Source organism: Aedes albopictus, chromosome 2 (assembly GCF_035046485.1).
Source record: "Aedes albopictus strain Foshan chromosome 2, AalbF5, whole genome shotgun sequence".
NCBI lineage: Eukaryota > Metazoa > Arthropoda > Insecta > Diptera > Culicidae > Aedes > Aedes albopictus.
This window is the reverse complement of record NC_085137.1, coordinates 293,536,188-293,555,555: the sequence shown is the minus strand read 5'-3', so window position 1 is coordinate 293,555,555 and position 19,368 is coordinate 293,536,188. Positions and strand designations below refer to the sequence as shown.

General features: G+C 39.4%; 1 protein-coding gene across 2 annotated transcripts; it reads right to left on the bottom strand.

Annotated features, from left to right (window-relative positions):
- Positions 1-4,934: 4,934 nt before the first annotated feature.
- Positions 4,935-19,093, bottom strand: LOC115265112 (uncharacterized). Of its 2 annotated transcripts, XM_062852085.1 has the most exons (3): positions 17,332-19,093; positions 15,973-17,264; positions 4,935-5,026 (listed from the first exon to the last, which is right to left on the bottom strand). In XM_062852085.1, exons 1-2 carry the CDS (start codon positions 18,644-18,646, stop codon positions 16,033-16,035), a joined length of 2,547 nt encoding a protein of 848 aa, XP_062708069.1. In that variant the 5' UTR covers positions 18,647-19,093; the 3' UTR covers positions 4,935-5,026; positions 15,973-16,032. The 2 variants fall into 2 exon arrangements, with proteins under 2 accessions (XP_062708069.1, XP_062708070.1); XM_062852086.1 differs by having other exon boundaries at positions 15,973-19,093.
- Positions 19,094-19,368: the final 275 nt, after the last annotated feature.

The window sequence follows — 19,368 nt, the reverse complement described above, 5'->3', positions numbered from 1 at the left end:
ACCGCCTTCGCCGCCTTTTCGCAGGCGTAGTCAACGTGCGCGTTAAAGTTTAAGCGGTCATCGACCATCACGCCCAGGTGCTTCAAAGCGCGCTGCGATGAAATTATCTCCTCTCCGATCGTGATCTCCAACCTTTGCACTGCTTTGCGGTTACTGACTACGAGCACTTCTGTCTTGTGATGGGCTATCTGCAGCTTCACTCCATTCATCCATCTTTCGACTGTGTCGATTGCCTCCGATACCAGCACTTCGACTTCATCGATTGATTCGCCAGATACCGCTAAGACAACGTCGTCTGCGAACCCTACGATAATGACACCTGCCGGAAGCTTCAGTGTTAACACACCATTGTACATTGCGTTCCAGAGCGTTGGGCCAAGTATTGACCCCTGTGGAACACCTGCTGTCACTCTAAACGACCTCTGCCCTACGTTGGTTTCGTACACAAGGACTCTATTCTGGAAATAGTTCTTTAGAATCCTACACAGATAGTCGGGGACCCGCATATTATGCAGGGCTACGGCGATAGCTTCCCAACTGGCGCTGTTAAACGCGTTTTTAACGTCTATCGTTACCACGGCGCAGTAGCGATCTCCTCTCCGCTTTTGTAAGGATGCCCTTTCCGCCATCTCAACGACGGTCCGAATTGCGTCAACCGTCGATTTTCCCTTGCGGAAGCCGAACTGCATCGTGGACAGCCCTCTCACACTTTCGGTATACTCGGTCAGCCGGTTAAGGATAATCCTCTCCAGAAGTTTTCCGAGCGTATCCAACAGACAGATCGGCCTGTACGATGCTGGATCTCCCGGTTGCTTCCCCGGTTTTGGCAGCAGCACTAGTTTTTGGACCTTCCATATATCCGGAAAGATGCCTTCCTCCAGGCATTTCTGCAACACTGACCTGAACATATCAGGATACTCCAGGATCGCTGCTTTCAACGCCACGTTGGGGATTCCATCCGGACCGGGAGCCTTCTTCACCTTCAATGCTTTCGCCACGGCAACGAGCTCGTCGTTGGAGACCAGTCGGTTTACGTCAAATTCCGCATCGCCCTCGCTGTACGGCGTAGGTGGCCACGTTGTTATATCGTGTTTTGGAAACAAGCCCTCCACGATACCCTTCAGTTTGTCTGGGCACATTTCGACTGGCGTCATTGGGCCCTTCAGCTTTGCCATTATGATGCGGTAGGCATTTCCCCAGGGGTTAGCGTCGGCTTCCTGGCATAGCTCCTTGTAACAGTTCGCCTTGCTCTGCTTGATAGCTCGTTTGAAAGCAGCTCTAGCTTCACGGAACGCAACCTTGCGCTCTTCTCTATCGGCTCCAGTTCTTGCCCTCTGAACTCGTCTCCTAGCTCGGAGGCAAGTCGCACGAAGGGTGCTGAGCGTCGCATTCCACCAATACGCTGGGCGTCTAGCGTTCCTAGGTTCAATCTTCCTCGGCATTGCTGCATCACATGCCGTTGTTAGCGCTTCCGTCAACCATCCTGGGTCGAGGTTTGCCGCATCGCTGTTTGGCCGAAGTGCCTCAATAAATGTCTCCTTGTCGAAGTCCTTCGTCTTCCACTTCCGCTCATAAGTCCTAGTTCTCTGGATGGACGTAGGAGCTCTCTGGCCTATCTTGTAGAGGATCGCCTGGTGGTCGCTGTGGGAGTACTCCTCACTCACCCTCCAGTCCATGTCTTCCATCAACGATGGACTACAGAATGTAATGTCGATGATGGATTCACGACCGTCTTTGCGGAATGTGCTGACTGTTCCTACATTGCACAGCTTTACGTCCAGCTTCGCCAGAGCTTCAAGTAGGCTATATCCTCTTGCATTGGTTTGCCGGCTGCCCCACTCAACGGCCCAGGCGTTGAAATCGCCGCCGATGACTACTGGCCTACGTCCTACCAGCGTGTCAGTGAGTGCATCCAACATCCGGTTGTATTGCTCCTCGGTCCATCTTGGAGGCGCATAGCAGCTACATACGAAGACACCGTTAACTTTGGCGATCACGAAACCTTCGTAAGAGTTTTCCACCACTTCCTCTATAGGGAATCTGCCCATAACTTGTATAGCTGCCAATCCTGCTATATCCGCTACCCAATTGCCGTTCTCAGGAGGAACCCGATACGGCTCTGCGATGATCGCAACATCACACTTTGTCTCTGCTGTCGACTGCCACAACAGTTGCTGTGCGATGTCGCAATGATTCAGGTTAATTTGCGTTATCTGCATCATTGTTGGCCTGCCTTCGCCTTTTTGTAGGCCGGGCATTTATAGCCTCCCGTCCGGTGGCCATTTCCTTCCTCCGGCTTGCACAGCATGCACTTGGGTTGCTTCGTGCAGTCTCGAGCAACGTGTCCGTTTTCGCCGCAGTTCCAGCACCGTTTGGACCTATCTGGACCCTTGCAGTGTCTGGATTGGTGACCAAATTCCATGCACCTGAAACACCTCTCCATTTTCTTGGTGACTCGGGGAGCCAGTCGCAGCGGGCACACCGCCCATCCGACCTTGATCTTGCCGGTTACCGCTATCTTGTTGGCCGCATCTACTGGTAGTCGGATTGCCGCCGTCTGGGTACCTGCAAACGATCTCCTGATTTGGATTGTCACCGGTACTTCCAAGTTGCACTGCTCGGTCAATGCAACTCTCAGCTCTTCCTCAGTCGTGACCTCGTCCAAATCCTTGACCTCGAGCACTGCCTCCTGTGAAAGTGCTCTCACGGTGGCCTCGCTGCCTAAGGATTTCGCAATGAGCTCCCGGTACTCTGAGCTCTTAATCGCCGGATCCTTCTTGAGCTCGAACAGCATCTCTCCTTTCTGGGTGCGCCTGGTCTTCACCACGTTTTCACCCAACTCTTTTAGCTCCGGGTCCTCCCTCACTTTCCTGAGGAGCGCAGCGTACGTCGTCTTGTCCTTCGCCTCGACGATCAGTGCATCACCCTTCTTCCTCTGCCTAGGGGGCCGGCGATTTTCTTTCTTCTTCTGTTTCTTCCTCTTTTCTTCCTTTTTCTGTACTTCCTTCTCCTTTCGCTTCTTCTTCTTTGCCTGCTGGCTCTCCACAGTGCGCCATCCATCATCTCTCTGATTGCTGCCGCGCTCCCGTTCACTTCTTTGTTTCTTCGGGACTTCCTCTTCTCCTGGCGTATCTCTGCCTCTTTTCTCCGAGCGAGTATTCCGATGGTTCTTCGGCGTCTCCATATTTTCGACCGTGGCTCGTTGCTGCTGCCGCTGCGTAGCTGCTGCAAGAGCATGTTTAGTCGCTGCTAATTCGCTCTCTGCCTCATCCGCTTTCTGCATCACGCTGTGCCATTCTTTCACGGCAGTTCCGAGAGCCCTCCTAATCTTCAACACCAAGTCCTTGATGTCCTTGTGCACGTTGTGCTTTTTGTCGACGAACTCGTGTAGGTCATCCGTCAAGTTCTTCGCCGCAACTACCTTCGGCTGTTGTTGAGGCACGCTCCATCCACTATTCGTCGGCAGCTGCTGCTCCGAGTGTACCGCACTTTGTTGTGAAGCCGCTTCTTGCCGCGGTTCTGCACCTTCTGTTTGCTGAGGCGGAGACCTCAGCAATCCTCCTCTGGCGAACGGATTCGCCACCTTTCCACTGTTACTTCCGTTTTCTCCTTCCATGTTAGTGGGTCCCCCCTCCGGGCCGCTATCTCCACCCGCTGTACGTAGTCGCTTTCGTGATCTCTTGGTTGTCTATGAAACAGGGAGGCCAAGCGAGGGTTGAACACGAACCTTCATGGGGTTCGTGTCCAGAGCCAGATCAGCGTAAGTCGGGAATTTTACATCCGAGCCTAGTACCCATCAAAATTGACGGACAAGTGAAGAACGTTTCCGAAGGCCTGCCAAGGTTTTACCGGGACGGAGGCAGACGCACCATTAGCCCACTCGCCGTTTCAAGTAGGTGTCACCCTTCTTTACTCAGGAAGCAGAATGGCACGAATGTCAGCCCATCGTCGTCATCCGATCCGTAGTCCGTAGTCCGTTGTCGTTTGCATTGACCAGTATGTCATAATCAGGATGTTACTGGCATCAATCCTGATGTGCCGATTGGCACTCCGGGTGTTTGGGCTAAGGCACTTTGAAAGCGGTACCAGGTCGCTTGTACGGAGTTGCTTGCAGATGTGTGGCTTTTTATGAGGATCCAACAGAGCCCACTGTTGAAACCCCACCACATCCTAGGCATCCTCCGCTTGAGCTGTCTGGAAGCCAGAAGCTCGGTCACTCCCCGAAGGAAGAGCCAAAGGTGGTAATCCACACGGGAGTGTGAACGGTTTTCGCTTAGGAAAACTCCCAAGCTTCCACCCGACTCGCAGAAGGGGGGGTTCGTCAAGCCCCTGGACTCCTGTCCCTGCTGCCCCTCGCGCGCGCGTGTGTGTGTGTGTGTGTGTGTGTGTGTGTGTGTGTGTGTGTGTGTGTGTGTGTGTGTGTGTGTGTGTGTGCTTTTTTATATATAAATATAATTGCAGTCGATACATTTATTAGAAAGTGATATAAACCACGTAGTCCAAATTTTGATTATCTCAGACTCAAATCCCCCAATCTTTTACCCATACAAAAATTAGTAAGGAGCGTAAGCTTTGGTCAGACCTCAACTTCCCCCCCCCCCCACCGCTACGTGAATTATGAACGGCCCCTTGTTAAATAAATCAAAACTTACCTGTAGTAGCTGAATGTTCCCTTCAATTCTCGACGTGACGTTGCTTCTGGACCATTCTTCACTATCTTGAAGCAGCATAAAGCTGAATCCTTCTGCAGATAGTAAATCGAGCACTTCGTCTTCGATGATCATTGACCCGTCTTCCTCTAATACAATCTTTGTAAGCTGCTTTTGAAAATATACTCTACCTGTGGTAATAATAATATTCAAGCAACATAAATAAAATCAATTATTACTATTATGATAACTTTAGAAATAAATAATGAAAACAACCTTTTTCTAGTACATTCTGAATTGTGGGACAGCACTTAACAAAGGATTTCTTTCGATCGGAGTTGCAAATACGTATAAGTCGAGACGTCGAAGTTGCCATTCTGTAAAAAAGTGATCCTTAAGTAACTTAAACAATAACACTTTCTAGTAACCATCAAGCTCGAGCTGTAATATATAAGTTACGAGCAACCCGTTTCCACTGACCACAATTAAACCGTTACCACCGATCATGCCGATATTCGTCAATAAGCCACTTTCGCTATCCAAGCCTGAGACGCAATCATCATGAGTCAACATAAACATTCATTCGCCGGAGCACCATTGCAGCCGAATCGCACCAAACATAAACATCCACCCGCACGCACATCATACGACGTAGAATCATCGTCATAGCTGTGGCGCACCATATTTTTCAAGTTCAAGTTCAGTTAGGTTAGATCAGGAATAATCATGATCGATCGGGAAGTGTTAGTTTATAAAAACTGATTCGCACAATACAGAAGAGAGAGTCTTCAGCTGAAACTGAAGTGGCGCAGTCGTAGTTTTTTAAAAACGCCGAAACCCCCTCGGGTATCATAATTCATAATTGTCGCAGTGTCGGTAGGATACCGCTTGCAGTGATCAGTGATTAGTCAGTTTTTTCGGGACAATTCCCATCAGCGAGTGGTGTGCGGTAGTTCGGCAGCAGCAAAGCTTCGCGCGCTCGCTTTGCTAGATTTTTGCGATTTGTTTTTCTTCTCTGCGGGGCACCGACGACGGGACGCCAAGCAGTCAGTAGTGTGCGGTAGTTCGGCAGCAGCAAAGTTTCGCGCGCTGGCTTTGCTAGATTTTTGCGATTTTTTTTTCTCTTCTCTCTGCGGGGCTCCGACGACGGGACGAGTGTGCGCGCGCCGTGGTTGAGTCGGTTCCGAATTTTTCGCTTTCCTTCGGCGCTAGTTTCCAATACACTTTTAGTTGATAATAAATATTTTCTTTCATTTTTTGCATTTACACAAAAGAGTGAAAAATGTTAGTTCGGGTTCGCCGGTCGAGAAAAAAATCCGGGCGCCGACAAGTGAGTCGCGTTCAGTGTATTTCTGTGTGGAATAGACTAAAGGTTTCTGCTCCCTAGTGGAGTGGAGACGCGCGATAGAATTTTCTTTTTGGCTAGTTCTTGCGTCGAAAAGTGGTCGGTTGTTAACGGCGGTTTGTGTATATTAATCCATCATATATCATATTAATCATATCACCAACCATAGGTGACTCCCGGACTGACAATGTACCTTACCCTACTAACAAAAAATTCCTTCCTGAGACAAACGTGGAGATGCAGCGATTCGCGGTCTTTTTAACAACGTTTGTCTTACTAACATTCCCTTCCATCCTCGATGACCGTAAGGACGTGGCCGGCGCCGTTATTGACCTTATTAAAGTTGAGAGCTCTCGACCTGTGTACATTGAGAATAGTAAGCTAGTCCCAAGCCCTATTCATTGGTTCCTTGTGCAATTTCGATTGCTCTGGTCAATCACGGAGTAGCAACTACGAATTGTGCGGTCATCTATGCTCATGCTCATGCTCATGCTCATGCTCATGCTCATGCTCATGCTCACAATTCCCATCAGCGAGTGCATATCGTCGATTAGAAGAAAACTTCATTTCACCTGGACACGGCGGGAACCGAAGACCACGGCAAACACCGGACACACAACGGGCGCATACCGAAGTGCAACGGGAACCCACAGCCAGGACGGAAACGCGACGGACGAACACCGAAGTGAGGACCGAAAAGGATTGTGGTAAGTTAAGTGTAATTTTAAGAGAAAAAGAAAAATATTATTGAAGAATTTATCAAAAATTATTATTGAAGAAAATTTAACAAAGAATTATTATCGAAGATTTTTTTTTAAAGTGAAACAATTAATAAAAGTGAAACCAAATAAAAAGTGAATCAAAAATTTTTAAAAGTGCAAACGTTAATAATCAAAATAAATCTTTTAACCCATAAGTGTATTTTTAAGTGTGTTTAGATATTTTTAGTGAGTGACAACGATGGCCAGGTACGACGGAAACCGTGATTTATTGGCCGCAGAAAATGAAGCGCTACAGGCACAACTAGAACAAGCCGCTGCAGACATGGTTGAGCAGAACCGTCAGGTAATTGAACTACAACATCAATTAGCTGCTGGACAAGATGTGCAGAATCAACTTGATAATGCTTTATTGCAAATTAATCAGAAAGATCAACAAATTGCAAATTTGAGAGCCGCTACTTTGAATAATTTCAGTGATGTGGAATCTATTTTGAAAAGCTTGCAGACTCCACAAATTTTAAGGGATTTTCCATGCTTTACTGGGGATCCTGTTAAATTACATTCATTTATTAAATCCATTGACAAGTTAATGCCAACATTGGAGCGTGCAAAAGGAACACCTGCATTTGATGTTTGGATGCATGCTATTCGATCTAAAATTACGCATGATGCGGATGCCGCGCTTGAATTGTATGGTACTGAGACTAACTGGGATGATATTAAAAATACCTTGATTACTCATTTCAGTGATAAAAGGGATGAAATTTCTCTTACTAGAGACTTGTTTAAATTGAAGCAAGGGGATTCAGTTCAAGATTTTTATAGAGACGTATCACATTCAATTTCATTACTAATCAATTTGTTACAGGTAAACGAAAAGGTAAGTGTTATCATTGCTGCAAAGAAACAGTTTTATCAAGATCTAGGTTTAAAAGTTTTCTTGTCGGGACTTAAAGAGCCTCTTGGACCAATTATTAGAGCTCAGGCACCCAAAACACTTAAGGAAGCACTCAGACTTTGTCTTGAAGAGGATAATTACAATTATGTGAAAAATCCATTCCAATCAATATCAAAAACTTCGAATCCAATTTCTTTACCACCAAAGCCAATGCAAAAATCTTTCCAATTTCCACCACCAAGACCATTCAATTTTCAGAAACCTCCACAATATCAAAGACCTTTCCAATTTCAATCAACACCTCGAGCTCAATTTAATAATGGACCACGTCCATTCCAATTTAATACGGCTCAAAGACCTTTTCAATTTAGACCATTCCAACAAAATCAATTCCAAAAACCATTCCAATATCAAAGAAATCCGTTTATGCCAAACACATTCCAAAGAAATTTCCCAAAACCACAACCAAAGCCGACACCAATGGAAGTAGACCCTTCTCTCAGCAAACAGGTAAATTACATGAATCGACCACATTATCAGGTAGAAGAGTTTGACGAATGTTTTGATTATCCCGATTACAGTGAACCCTATTATTATCCTGAATACTCAGAATATTCACAATTTCCACAATACTCGGAATATCCAGAATACTTAGACTATTCAGAATATTTTGATGAACATCCAAATCAATCTCAAGTTCAAAACAATACAACAAATTTGCCGAAAGTAACTCTACCAGCAATTAAAGAATGTGAAAATAATAATGTTCAAGTTGATGACATAAATTTTCGCGAGCGAACGGAAAACGGGCACCTAACATGAATAATTTTATTCCCTATGTTGAAGTTGACACTACTAAAGGTCCACTAAAATTTCTAATAGATACTGGAGCCAATAAAAATTACATAAGCCCCAAACATGTTAATCAAGCTAAATTTACAGATCCATTAACAGTTCATAATATAAATGGAGTTCACACAATTAATCAGTCTGTACATTTCAATCCATTTTACAAAATTCCAAATACCCAAAAGTTGCAATTTTATGTTTTTGATTTTCATCCATTTTTTGACGGACTAATCGGTTATGAAGCTTTGCAAGACTTGAAAGCAAATATCATAACAAGTACAAATGAACTACAACTTCCCTCTGGAAATATTAAAATGCTACGTAAATATCCATGTTCTACACAGGTACAACTTAATGCAAATGAGACAAAATTTATCTATTTTCCTGTTAATTTTGAAAAAGGTGATTTCTTTGTTTCTCATGATACTCAAATTCATGATTCTATTTTTGTACACGCTGGATTATACAAGGCAGAAAATAATCATGCTTTTCTTGCTATAACCAATTATCGGAATAACCCAATACAAATCGAAATATTTAAACCATTTGTCTCTGAGTTGAATAATTTTGAATCACAATCTTACCCACATCCAGTTAGACCAATCAATCGACAGTTATTTAATCAGTTAAGATTGGATCACCTAAACTCCGAAGAGAAGCCAAAACTTTTAAAATTAATTGCAGACAACCAAGATGTATTTTACTTAGCCGGAGAAAGTTTAACATTTACAAATGCTATCAAACACAGCATTAAAACAAAGGATGATATGCCAATTTATTGCAAATCATATCGTTATCCCTTCTGTCATAAAGATGAGGTACAGAAGCAAATAAATGAAATGTTAGAACAAGGAATTATTAGACATTCTATAAGTCCTTGGACATCACCAGTTTGGATCGTTGCTAAGAAAATGGACGCATCTGGACTCAAGAAATGGAGACTAGTAATTGACTATCGTAAATTGAACGATAAAACTATTGATGATAGATATCCTATCCCAAATATTACCGATATTTTGGATAAGCTTGGAAGATGTAATTATTTTACCACATTAGACTTGGCGTCTGGATTTCATCAAATTGAAGTTGAAGAATCAGACATTCCTAAAACAGCTTTTAACGTTGAAAATGGACACTATGAATTTTTGAGAATGCCTTTTGGACTCAAAAATGCACCGTCTACAGGGGATAGACAAAATGATCGGGACAGGCAAAATTTTCACTTTCCAAAAAATGTTCAACTAGCTGTAACTTTTCGAAAAATGCATCGAATATTCTCAAATTTTTACTGTAAGTTCTTCAACTAGTTGTGTATTAGTGGACAAAATTTGGAAAAGATCGGACAATTCTTCACGAAGTAATAAAGATTTTTGAAAAAGATAAAATTATCCGATATTCAACTTTGAGCTGTTATACCTCCGGATTCAATGATCCGATTGCAATGAATTTTTGACCATTCATGACTTATATAATGAACTCTGGAAAACATTTGACTTAACTTGAAATTTTTAACAAGCAAAAAAGTTATAGCGATTTTATTTTTTTAACGATTTTTTAGTAAATTGGTCTATTTTTAATATGCATCCCATTACTTTTTCAATTTACTGGCGGCTATGTTGTTACTTTCCTTCAAAACGCATTTATATATAAGTCAATTAGAGGGAAACTAAATGAACTATGATTTTCATTTTGAATTTTGAAACGATGTTGATGTTTTGGATAATTTGGTGTTTTATTAGAAAAATAATCTAATCGTTATAACTTTCTTCCTTGTTAAGAATATTAAGTTAAGTCAATGGTTTTTCATAGCTCATTATATAAGTCAAAAATGGACAAAATTTCATTGCATTCGGTTAATTGAATCCGGAGATATAACAGCTCAAAGTTGGCTATCGGATAATTTTACCTTTTTCAAAAATCTTTATAACTTCGTGAAGAATTGCCCGATCTTTTCCAAATTTTGTCCACTGATACACAACTAGTTGAGGAACTTATAGTAAAAATTTGAAAATATTTGATGCCTTTTTCTAAAAGTTACAGCTAATTGAACATTTTTTGAAAAGTGAAAATTTTGCCTGTCCCGATCATTTTGTCTATCCCCTGTACATTTCAAAGAGTAATGGATAATATTTTACGTGAACATATTGGCGTAAGATGTTTTATTTATATGGATGACATTATTGTGTTTTCCACAAGCCTACAAGAACACCTTGATAACTTACGAAAAATATTTAATACATTGTCTAAATACAACATGAAAGTACAATTAGACAAATGCGAGTTTTTACGTAAGGAAGTTGCTTTCTTAGGACACATTGTATCTACAGATGGTGTAAAACCTAACCCTGAAAAGATTTCAATTATTAAGAATTGGCCTTTACCTAAAAATGAACGGGAACTTAGAGGTTTCCTAGGAATTTTAGGGTACTATAGAAAATTTATAAAAGATTTTGCAAAAATTGCAAAACCTTTGACAAATTCACTTCGAAAAGGTGAAACTATAATTCATTCAGAAGATTTCGTGAAAGCATTTCAAAAGTGTAAATCAATTTTGACAAGCAGTGATATTTTGCAATATCCAGATTTTGATAAATCATTCATTCTCACTACTGATGCATCAAATTTTGCCATAGGCGCAGTACTCTCACAAGGACCATTGGGAAAAGATAAGCCAATAGCCTTTGCGTCACGTACTTTAAATAAAACCGAAGAAAATTATTCTACAATAGAAAAGGAACTCTTAGCTATTGTATGGGCTTGCAAACATTTTCGTCCATATTTGTACGGAAGAAAATTCATTTTATACACAGATCACAAACCCTTAACATACAGTTTAAATTTGAAAGAACCAAACCAAAGATTGATTCACTGGCGCTTAACTTTGTCAGAATTTGACTATGAAATTCGATATAAACCAGGCAAACAAAATGTTGTAGCCGACAGTTTATCAAGAATATTCCAAGAAGTAAACATTAATGAAGATGAAACATCGTCTAGTAATGACACTATGCATTCAGCAGACACAGATGATTCAGAACTTATACCGTGCACTGAAATTCCGATTAATTATTTCAGTAATCAAATTATTTTGAAAATTGGAAATGAAGAAAGCAATATTTATGAAGAAGTTTTTCCTCGAGTTTATAGACGAACTATCACCAAATTTATTTTTGGAGTACCTTTCATAATTAAAATTTTCAAGGAATACATGGATACAAGACGTACTAACTGTATTCTTTGTCCTGAAAATGTTATCAATATCATTCAATTTGTTTACAAAAACTATTTTAGCAGATGTCGCACTTTCAAAGTAAAGATATCTCAAACGATGCGTATTGACGTTCGAACCGAAGTTGAACAAGATACTCTTATTGAAAACACTCACGAGACTTCACATCGTGGTATTTTAGAAAATCTCTGTGAAATACGGAACAGATTTTTCTTCCCCAAAATGAAAAATAAAATACGAAAATACATTATTCTTTGTGAAATTTGCAATAAGATGAAATACGAACGAAAACCATATAAAATCAAACTAGGTGAAACCCCAATACCAAAACAGCCTCTTGACATTATTCACATAGATGTTTTCATATCACAACCAAACTTATTTCTTTCAATTGTAGACAAATTGTCACGATTCGGATTTTTAATTCCTATCAAATCAAGAACTACAATAGACATTCGAAAAGGTTTGATCAAATTCATTTCTCAATTCGGATCACCAAAGTTAATTGTTTCAGATAATGAACCAGCGTTCAAATCAATTGAAATTCGAGATTTGTTAAACAATCTCAACATACAACAATATTTTACACCAACTAATTACAGTGAAGTGAACGGAATTGTTGAGCGGTTCCATTCTACACTAAGTGAAATTTATCGATGCAACAAACACAAATATGAAAACCTCTCCAGTAAAGAAATGTTTCTAATCGCATGTAGTTTATACAATAACGCAATTCACACCTCAACAAAATTAAAACCACGTGAAGTATTCTATGGAATAAAAGATGGTGAAGAAAGGCCACTAGATCGTGCACAACTCATAGAATACCGTGATAAAATTTATAATGAAACCATTACTAAAATAACTTCTACTCAACAGGATCAACATAAAAACCGGAACGCTTCTAGAGAAGATCCACCAGCTTTAGAACCAGATCAACAAGCATTTAATAGACGACAAGGAATTAAAGCTAAAACCAAAGAATGGTTTGAAAAAGTCAAAGTAACCTCGGATAGAAATCAAACTTACAAGGACGATAAAAACAGAAAACTCCATAAAACTAAAATGCGTCGTATCAGAAAATAAATTTCATATTACTTTTTCTTTCTCGTTTTAGATTTCATCATGGAAACAACAACACTTCTCTTGTTTTTAATATCTATTAATTGTATGTTACAACCCATTCATTGTACTATTCAAATCATGGACCTTAATCAAAACCCAGGATTATTGGCATTGACAGCAGGAGAAAGCTTTATGAAAGTCGGTGAACATAGAATTTACCATACCATTGATTTTGATTTATACGAACCCACTTTCACAAAGTTGAAATTAATAACCAAGGAATTAAGAAATTATGGAAATTTTACAGAATTGAACGATGTTTTATCTACAAAGCTCTTCAATCTCAAAAACCTCTATTTTGGACTACAAATGAAAACTAGACAAAAACGAGGATTGATGGATTTTGTAGGTACAGGAATCAAATTTTTAACTGGAAACATGGACCATCAGGACTATATCGATATTTCACGAGATTTAGATGATCTTACAACAAAAAGTAATCAATTAATCAGAGAAAATAATGAGCAAAGAAAAATAAATTATGATATGCAAGATAGAATCAATAGATTGATTAAACAGATAAATAATCAGCAATCACTCATAATGAACGCTATAAATAATAATCAATCAGGAAGCCTACAGAAGCAAATTAAAATATTGGAAAGCATTATTAATGTTAATATTCAATTGGATCATCTTATCTCTCATTTTAAAGATATCTCTGAATCTATTCATTTAGCAAAGGTAAACATTATTTCGAAACATATCTTGCAACCCGATGAATTGTCATTCTCGATCGATAGATTAGAAGAAAAAGGAATTGTAATTCATAATTTTGAACAGGTATATGATTTCTTAGAAATATCAGCTTTTTACAATATGACAAAACTTGTTTTTGTAGTTAAAATTCCATCTTTGAAGAATCATACTTACAGTCGTTTGATTTTAGAAGCTTTGCCAATCGAAAATAAGATTTTAAATTTGCCCGCCAGCACAGCTATGATCAGCAACAACGAGACATATTTTATTACGAAGGAATGCCGAAACATAGAAGAATATCGCATATGCAATCAGAAGGATTTATTGGATTTAAGCAATGACACTTGTTTTACACACTTACTTCGAGGTATGACCGGTAAATGCACTTTTAAAATGTACAATCAACAAAAAGAATTTAAACAAATAACTAATAATCATATTATTGTCAAATCGAAATCTCCCGTAAATATTAAGTCAAATTGCGAAATAACAAACAGAAACCTAACTGGCTCATATTTAATAGAATTTCGCAATTGCAGTATAATTTTAGACAGTACAAAATTTGAAAATACCGAAATATTCAAAACAGAGATGCCGTTGATAGTACCATTAGATGGTTTACATATTGAAAAGCAGATTATAGAAAGTTTAATTGAAGATCTGCAAATACAAAACCGAAATCATTTGGAAACCCTATCGACAAGTCATCAAATTCACCATTATTCCTCAATAAGTTTGTCGGTATTCAGCATTCTGGGAATTATAACCCTTATCATTTTGTACAAGGTCAAAACCAAAAACGTCAACATCAATTTCCGCAGAAAACCATTTTTAGAAGAAGTATCAAACAACCAAGCCAAAGATGAGTCATCAGAATTGCGAGAGATTTCATCATCCCCAAGAATACAATCAACACTTTTGTCGACCCGGGACGTCTCGACTTCACGGAGGGGAGTAGTTACGAGCAACCCGTTTCCACTGACCACAATTAAACCGTTACCACCGATCATGCCGATATTCGTCAATAAGCCACTTTCGCTATCCAAGCCTGAGACGCAATCATCATGAGTCAACATAAACATTCATTCGCCGGAGCACCATTGCAGCCGAATCGCACCAAACATAAACATCCACCCGCACGCACATCATACGACGTAGAATCATCGTCATAGCTGTGGCGCACCATATTTTTCAAGTTCAAGTTCAGTTAGGTTAGATCAGGAATAATCATGATCGATCGGGAAGTGTTAGTTTATAAAAACTGATTCGCACAATACAGAAGAGAGAGTCTTCAGCTGAAACTGAAGTGGCGCAGTCGTAGTTTTTTAAAAACGCCGAAACCCCCTCGGGTATCATAATTTATACCTATGGTTATGACGCCAGCATTACTTTACACACACAATTAAAATTGATGTTAAAATGCCCAATTATAGAAATTAATTGATGTCATAAGCTCAATTTGATCACATAACTGCCCTTTTCCATTTTAATTCAGTTTTAATTTTAGATGCAATGTAATGTTTGCTTATTACATAGTATTTGAGCATCCATTACAGATTGAGCTTCATGGTTAATAGGATTATGCAATGCTAGTTTGTGAGTTTTATATTATGACTGAAAATTTAATAACATGTTATTCTATGTATTACCAGTTTGTTACCAATGTATAACTTTAATGATAGTAGTAGCATGTTAGTAACATGTAGTGTTAATTAAGTCTTAGCAAAATAGTGTTTTTAAAGACATGACTTATGATGCATTTTTTAAAACTCAATCACACTCGAACCCCCTTCGACCACAATGTTTATTGAAAGACTAAGCTGCCTATGATAGCATATAAGTCCCATATACGCTGGGTTTCCTATTCATATGGGACAATTATGCGATTATAGGCAGTAAGCGATTTCAGAGCCTTGAAATTCATATGTTGTTAAAGTTTTTTGTGTATTTATGGGTGCATAATGTGATGCATATAGTGTGATTTCTTTGAATATTTTATGAAGTGTCATATCTTCTCTATATATAAAAATGAGTTTGGATACCCTTTGAGACAACAAAACTCACGAACGAATGAACCGATCAGCATGAGCTTTGCATGGATCAATTCGTCTTCAAGGCGGCTGTGTTTATATGTAATAAAAAGCTACAAAAATAAACTAAAAAGAAGAAACATTGTGAAAGTAGGTAATGATTTTTATAAACCGGGAAGAAATTTAACATTCTAGAGTGCGGTGCTAATATAACCTCCAGAGTTGTCAAACCATCGAAACCTGGCAAGACAAAGTTTGTCGGGACTTGCTCCCCCTCTAACAAACAAAAAAATCACTACTGCATCGATTATTTAAACATCGGCACTATAGTTACATCGATGCGTTTAAACTTGTTATTTGCTGTGTAATGTCCTTATTTGTGCTAAATAAAGTGATCTTTGTGGGGTTTTCTAAAGTAATACTCACCTTATTTTCTAGGCAGTGCATGCTTATTGAATAAATATGTATTTCCCTTACATGTATACATTACAAGAGGAGTAATATCCGGGAAAGTTTTATATTCACACAATTTGTGTCTCTGGTGCAATTTTCATCAACAACAGTAACTCCCAACTCCGTAAAATAAGTTGCTGTCATATTTTCTCCATAAACGAAGATGTCGCTTGTAGTTTCATTATAAACGATACCATGTGTCCAAAGAAAATGGAATGAATCCTCGTATTCATCATGATCCACGAATAAACAGTATCCAGATTTGAGAGTAGTACCCATGTAGACGATTGAGTTTGTATATTTGAAATCTTCTCCATAGCAACCGTAGAATTCCATTATGTGTTTTTCGTCTTCGTTTAAATATTTGCAGGTACGCACGTCCCCTTCACAGATAATTTCTTCGTTGAATCTTTGTTTGTTTGTACTTAAATAAGCTTGCCAATACTGATGCCGTTCGCTGCACAGCTTCAAGATATTTTTATAATTCCCTGCATGCCGCAATGCCGTTTTGAAGAACGAATGCTTACGTTCACCACTCATTGTACTAAATTGCATAAATGGGCCATACTGAAGTATGAGATGATGATAATGAGTAAGGTAGTGGTGTTTTGGGCGCAGAGGAGTTACAAAAAGTGATGATCTGATTTCCAAGTAGTGACGAATTTCCAACTGAAGCATTCCAACTTGTCTTTTAGGTATCAGCGGAGCTGTTAAAATATCAGTTATGTTTTTCAGCATCATTATGAGCTTATATGCAGGATCAGTTTGTAACTGTTCGTGTTTGATAAGCAATAAGGGTATTACTTGAATCATATGCCAAACGTCTACAGCTTTGCTTGTGACACATTTCTTTTTGAAATTTAGGGTGATTTTAGAGTTAAGCTGGAATTTCTTTAAAAGATAATTCAGCCTACTTTGTAGATATTTTTCTCCAATTAGCTTATTTCTGATAAATCGTCGAAGTATTAGCATAATATCATAGTTGAAGCACCCAAGAAATAAGTCATGTGCCACACATGGCGGCATTCCATATTCGAATAGTTGAAAATGTGAGAGCTCATTAAAAATAGTGGGGCTTTTAATGCCCTTCACCGGTTTTCCGGTATTTATACAATCACGTATGTCTTGTTCATAAGAATCTTGATGTCTCATTTGACAGGTGTTTAGTGGCGTGCGTCGGAAGTCTTGTAAGGTAGTGTAGCAGTACCGTGAAAAATATTGATGCGATGAAAAATTTTCCACCAATCCAACCATTTGGTGAGTACCTGGGAAATGGTAAAGAAATATGTTTAAAGGCTATGTACCTATGTTCATTATAAAATCTTAGAATACCTAGATTATCTCCCAGCAATGCAAATATTGTTCCATGTATTAGAGTCTCAGTTTCGCCGATGTTTATATTTAGGCCTTCTGTTTCCAATAGCTTTATATCGTTGATTAGCACCTTGAATATAGAGTCAACTCCGTATAGTTTTAAATCCTTTTCAAAGCATAACAGTGCTAAGAAGTTGTTTTCAGTTCTTGAGCGTAGTACTGGGTGCATGTTTCCAATAGTGAAGTACACTCCTACCAGTTTATGGCGCGTCTTGGCATCACCCAACGGATTGACGGTACCAAAACCATCTTGATATAAGAATATGTGAACATTGTAGGAGCTTTGACACAATGTATTAGTTGAAAATCGTAGACCATCTGTATAATTAGTCATGAATCCAGCAGTTCCATCAGGAGTAGTAAAAAACGGTGGAGCCAATCCATATCCGCCATTAAACAACGACTCCAATGTTCGTAAAACAGGGACATAATAAATGAAACGATTGCTGTTGGGCGATATTTCAATTTCTACAGGCTCCACGTAGCAGAAGTTATCCTTGAAATATTTTCGACGCATGTGCTCCGAGCGAAACATTCCGTGAGCAGGATCAAATAACAGAGCACTTATAGTTTCGGATCCAAAATCCTGCAAAATTTCATTAGTTTCAAATACAGACAGTTGAAATGTCTTTGCAATTTCTGAAATTCTGTGATGATTTAGTTCTTGCTGAGATTTTGTCAATTCGGTTATAGCATCAACAATCTGCTGTACAATAATGCTTGAGGCGTGATGCTTAGAAAGTATCTTCAAAAACATGGTTCCGAATAAATTTGCTGCGTTTGAAATATGTTGATTCTCATCGAAATTGGTTTCCGGTTGTTTCTGTTGTTCGATTACAGTGGAATTGTCTATGCAGGACATCTCAATCTGGTTCTCCGGATCACGAATATTCTGGACATTTCGGTGGTGATATATGTTGTGAATCTTCAAAGCATTTGATGTTTCGAATGACTTTTCCCTGCATTTCAAAGGGCAATAGACTGGAACACCTCCTGCTAAATGATCCTTTAAGTGCTTAGTCATGACTTCAAAATTTTCGTGCGAAAATAAACATTTATCAGCAGTACATTTGTATTCAAAATTATTCGTACTTGATTTTTGCGAGTGTGATCGTCCCAAATGCGATATGAAGCTGGTATATTTTTTAAAAACTATGTTACACCCATAAAGACCACATGAAAAAGTGTTGTTGAATCTGTGGATTCGCATGTGTCTCTGATAAATAGAAACAAAGCTGAATTTTGAACCGCATGATGCACATACGATATCCATTGCACCTAAAAATAAACAATTAGGGCTGATAGGGTGTTTGTTTCCGTGTGTGGGATACGTTAGGTATAGATAGTAGAGCTTGTTTCAGCGATGTCCGAGTATCTATGTTTAGGGTGAATGAATCTCCATGCGAAAGAGGATCTCTGAAGAATCCAGAAGGAATCACTAGAGGAATTTCCAAATTTCCGAAAAAAAAATCACTGGAGGAATTGTCTGTTATCTGGTGAAATTCCCGGAAGAGTTCTGAAGTCTTAGGGGACGACAATGCTGTCAGTGGATATATATTATATACCGACTGCTGGCGGGATACAGGTCAGACTGGATTATCCGGAGTCACATTCTGAAGCTTCTCAAACACATATCTTGCTAACAGAATGCTGTATGAAGCTAGAATTTTGACAGGTTTTGAAAACTTTGATTAGTAATCTGTCGAAATTGCAGCTTTGTACACCATTCCGTTCGAAATATATATAAGTTTAAGAAGGTTCAGAATGTGACTCCAAATAATCGAGTCCGACCTGTATTCCGTCATTTTTTGGGTTGTTAAAACTTGTGCCCCTGCCGGAAATATTTTCGAAGACATCCTTGGAAATTTACAAAAAACTGAATGAGTTCTTCTTCTTCTTTATGGCTCTACGTCCACACTGGGACCTGGCCTTCCTCGCTTCAACTTAGTGTTCTTAGAGCACTTTCACAGTTGTCAATTGAAGGGCTTTCTTTGC

What these genes read in the sequence shown, in the direction of transcription:
- LOC115265112 (XM_062852085.1), bottom strand. Translation starts at nt 18,646, where the DNA reads ATGGATATCGTATGTGCATCATGCGGTTCAAAATTCAGCTTTGTTTCT. An exon ending in ATTGCTGGGAGATAATCTAG is followed by an intron (nt 17,265 to 17,331) that starts GTATTCTAAGAT and finishes ACCATTTCCCAG; the next exon opens with GTACTCACCAAATGGTTGGA.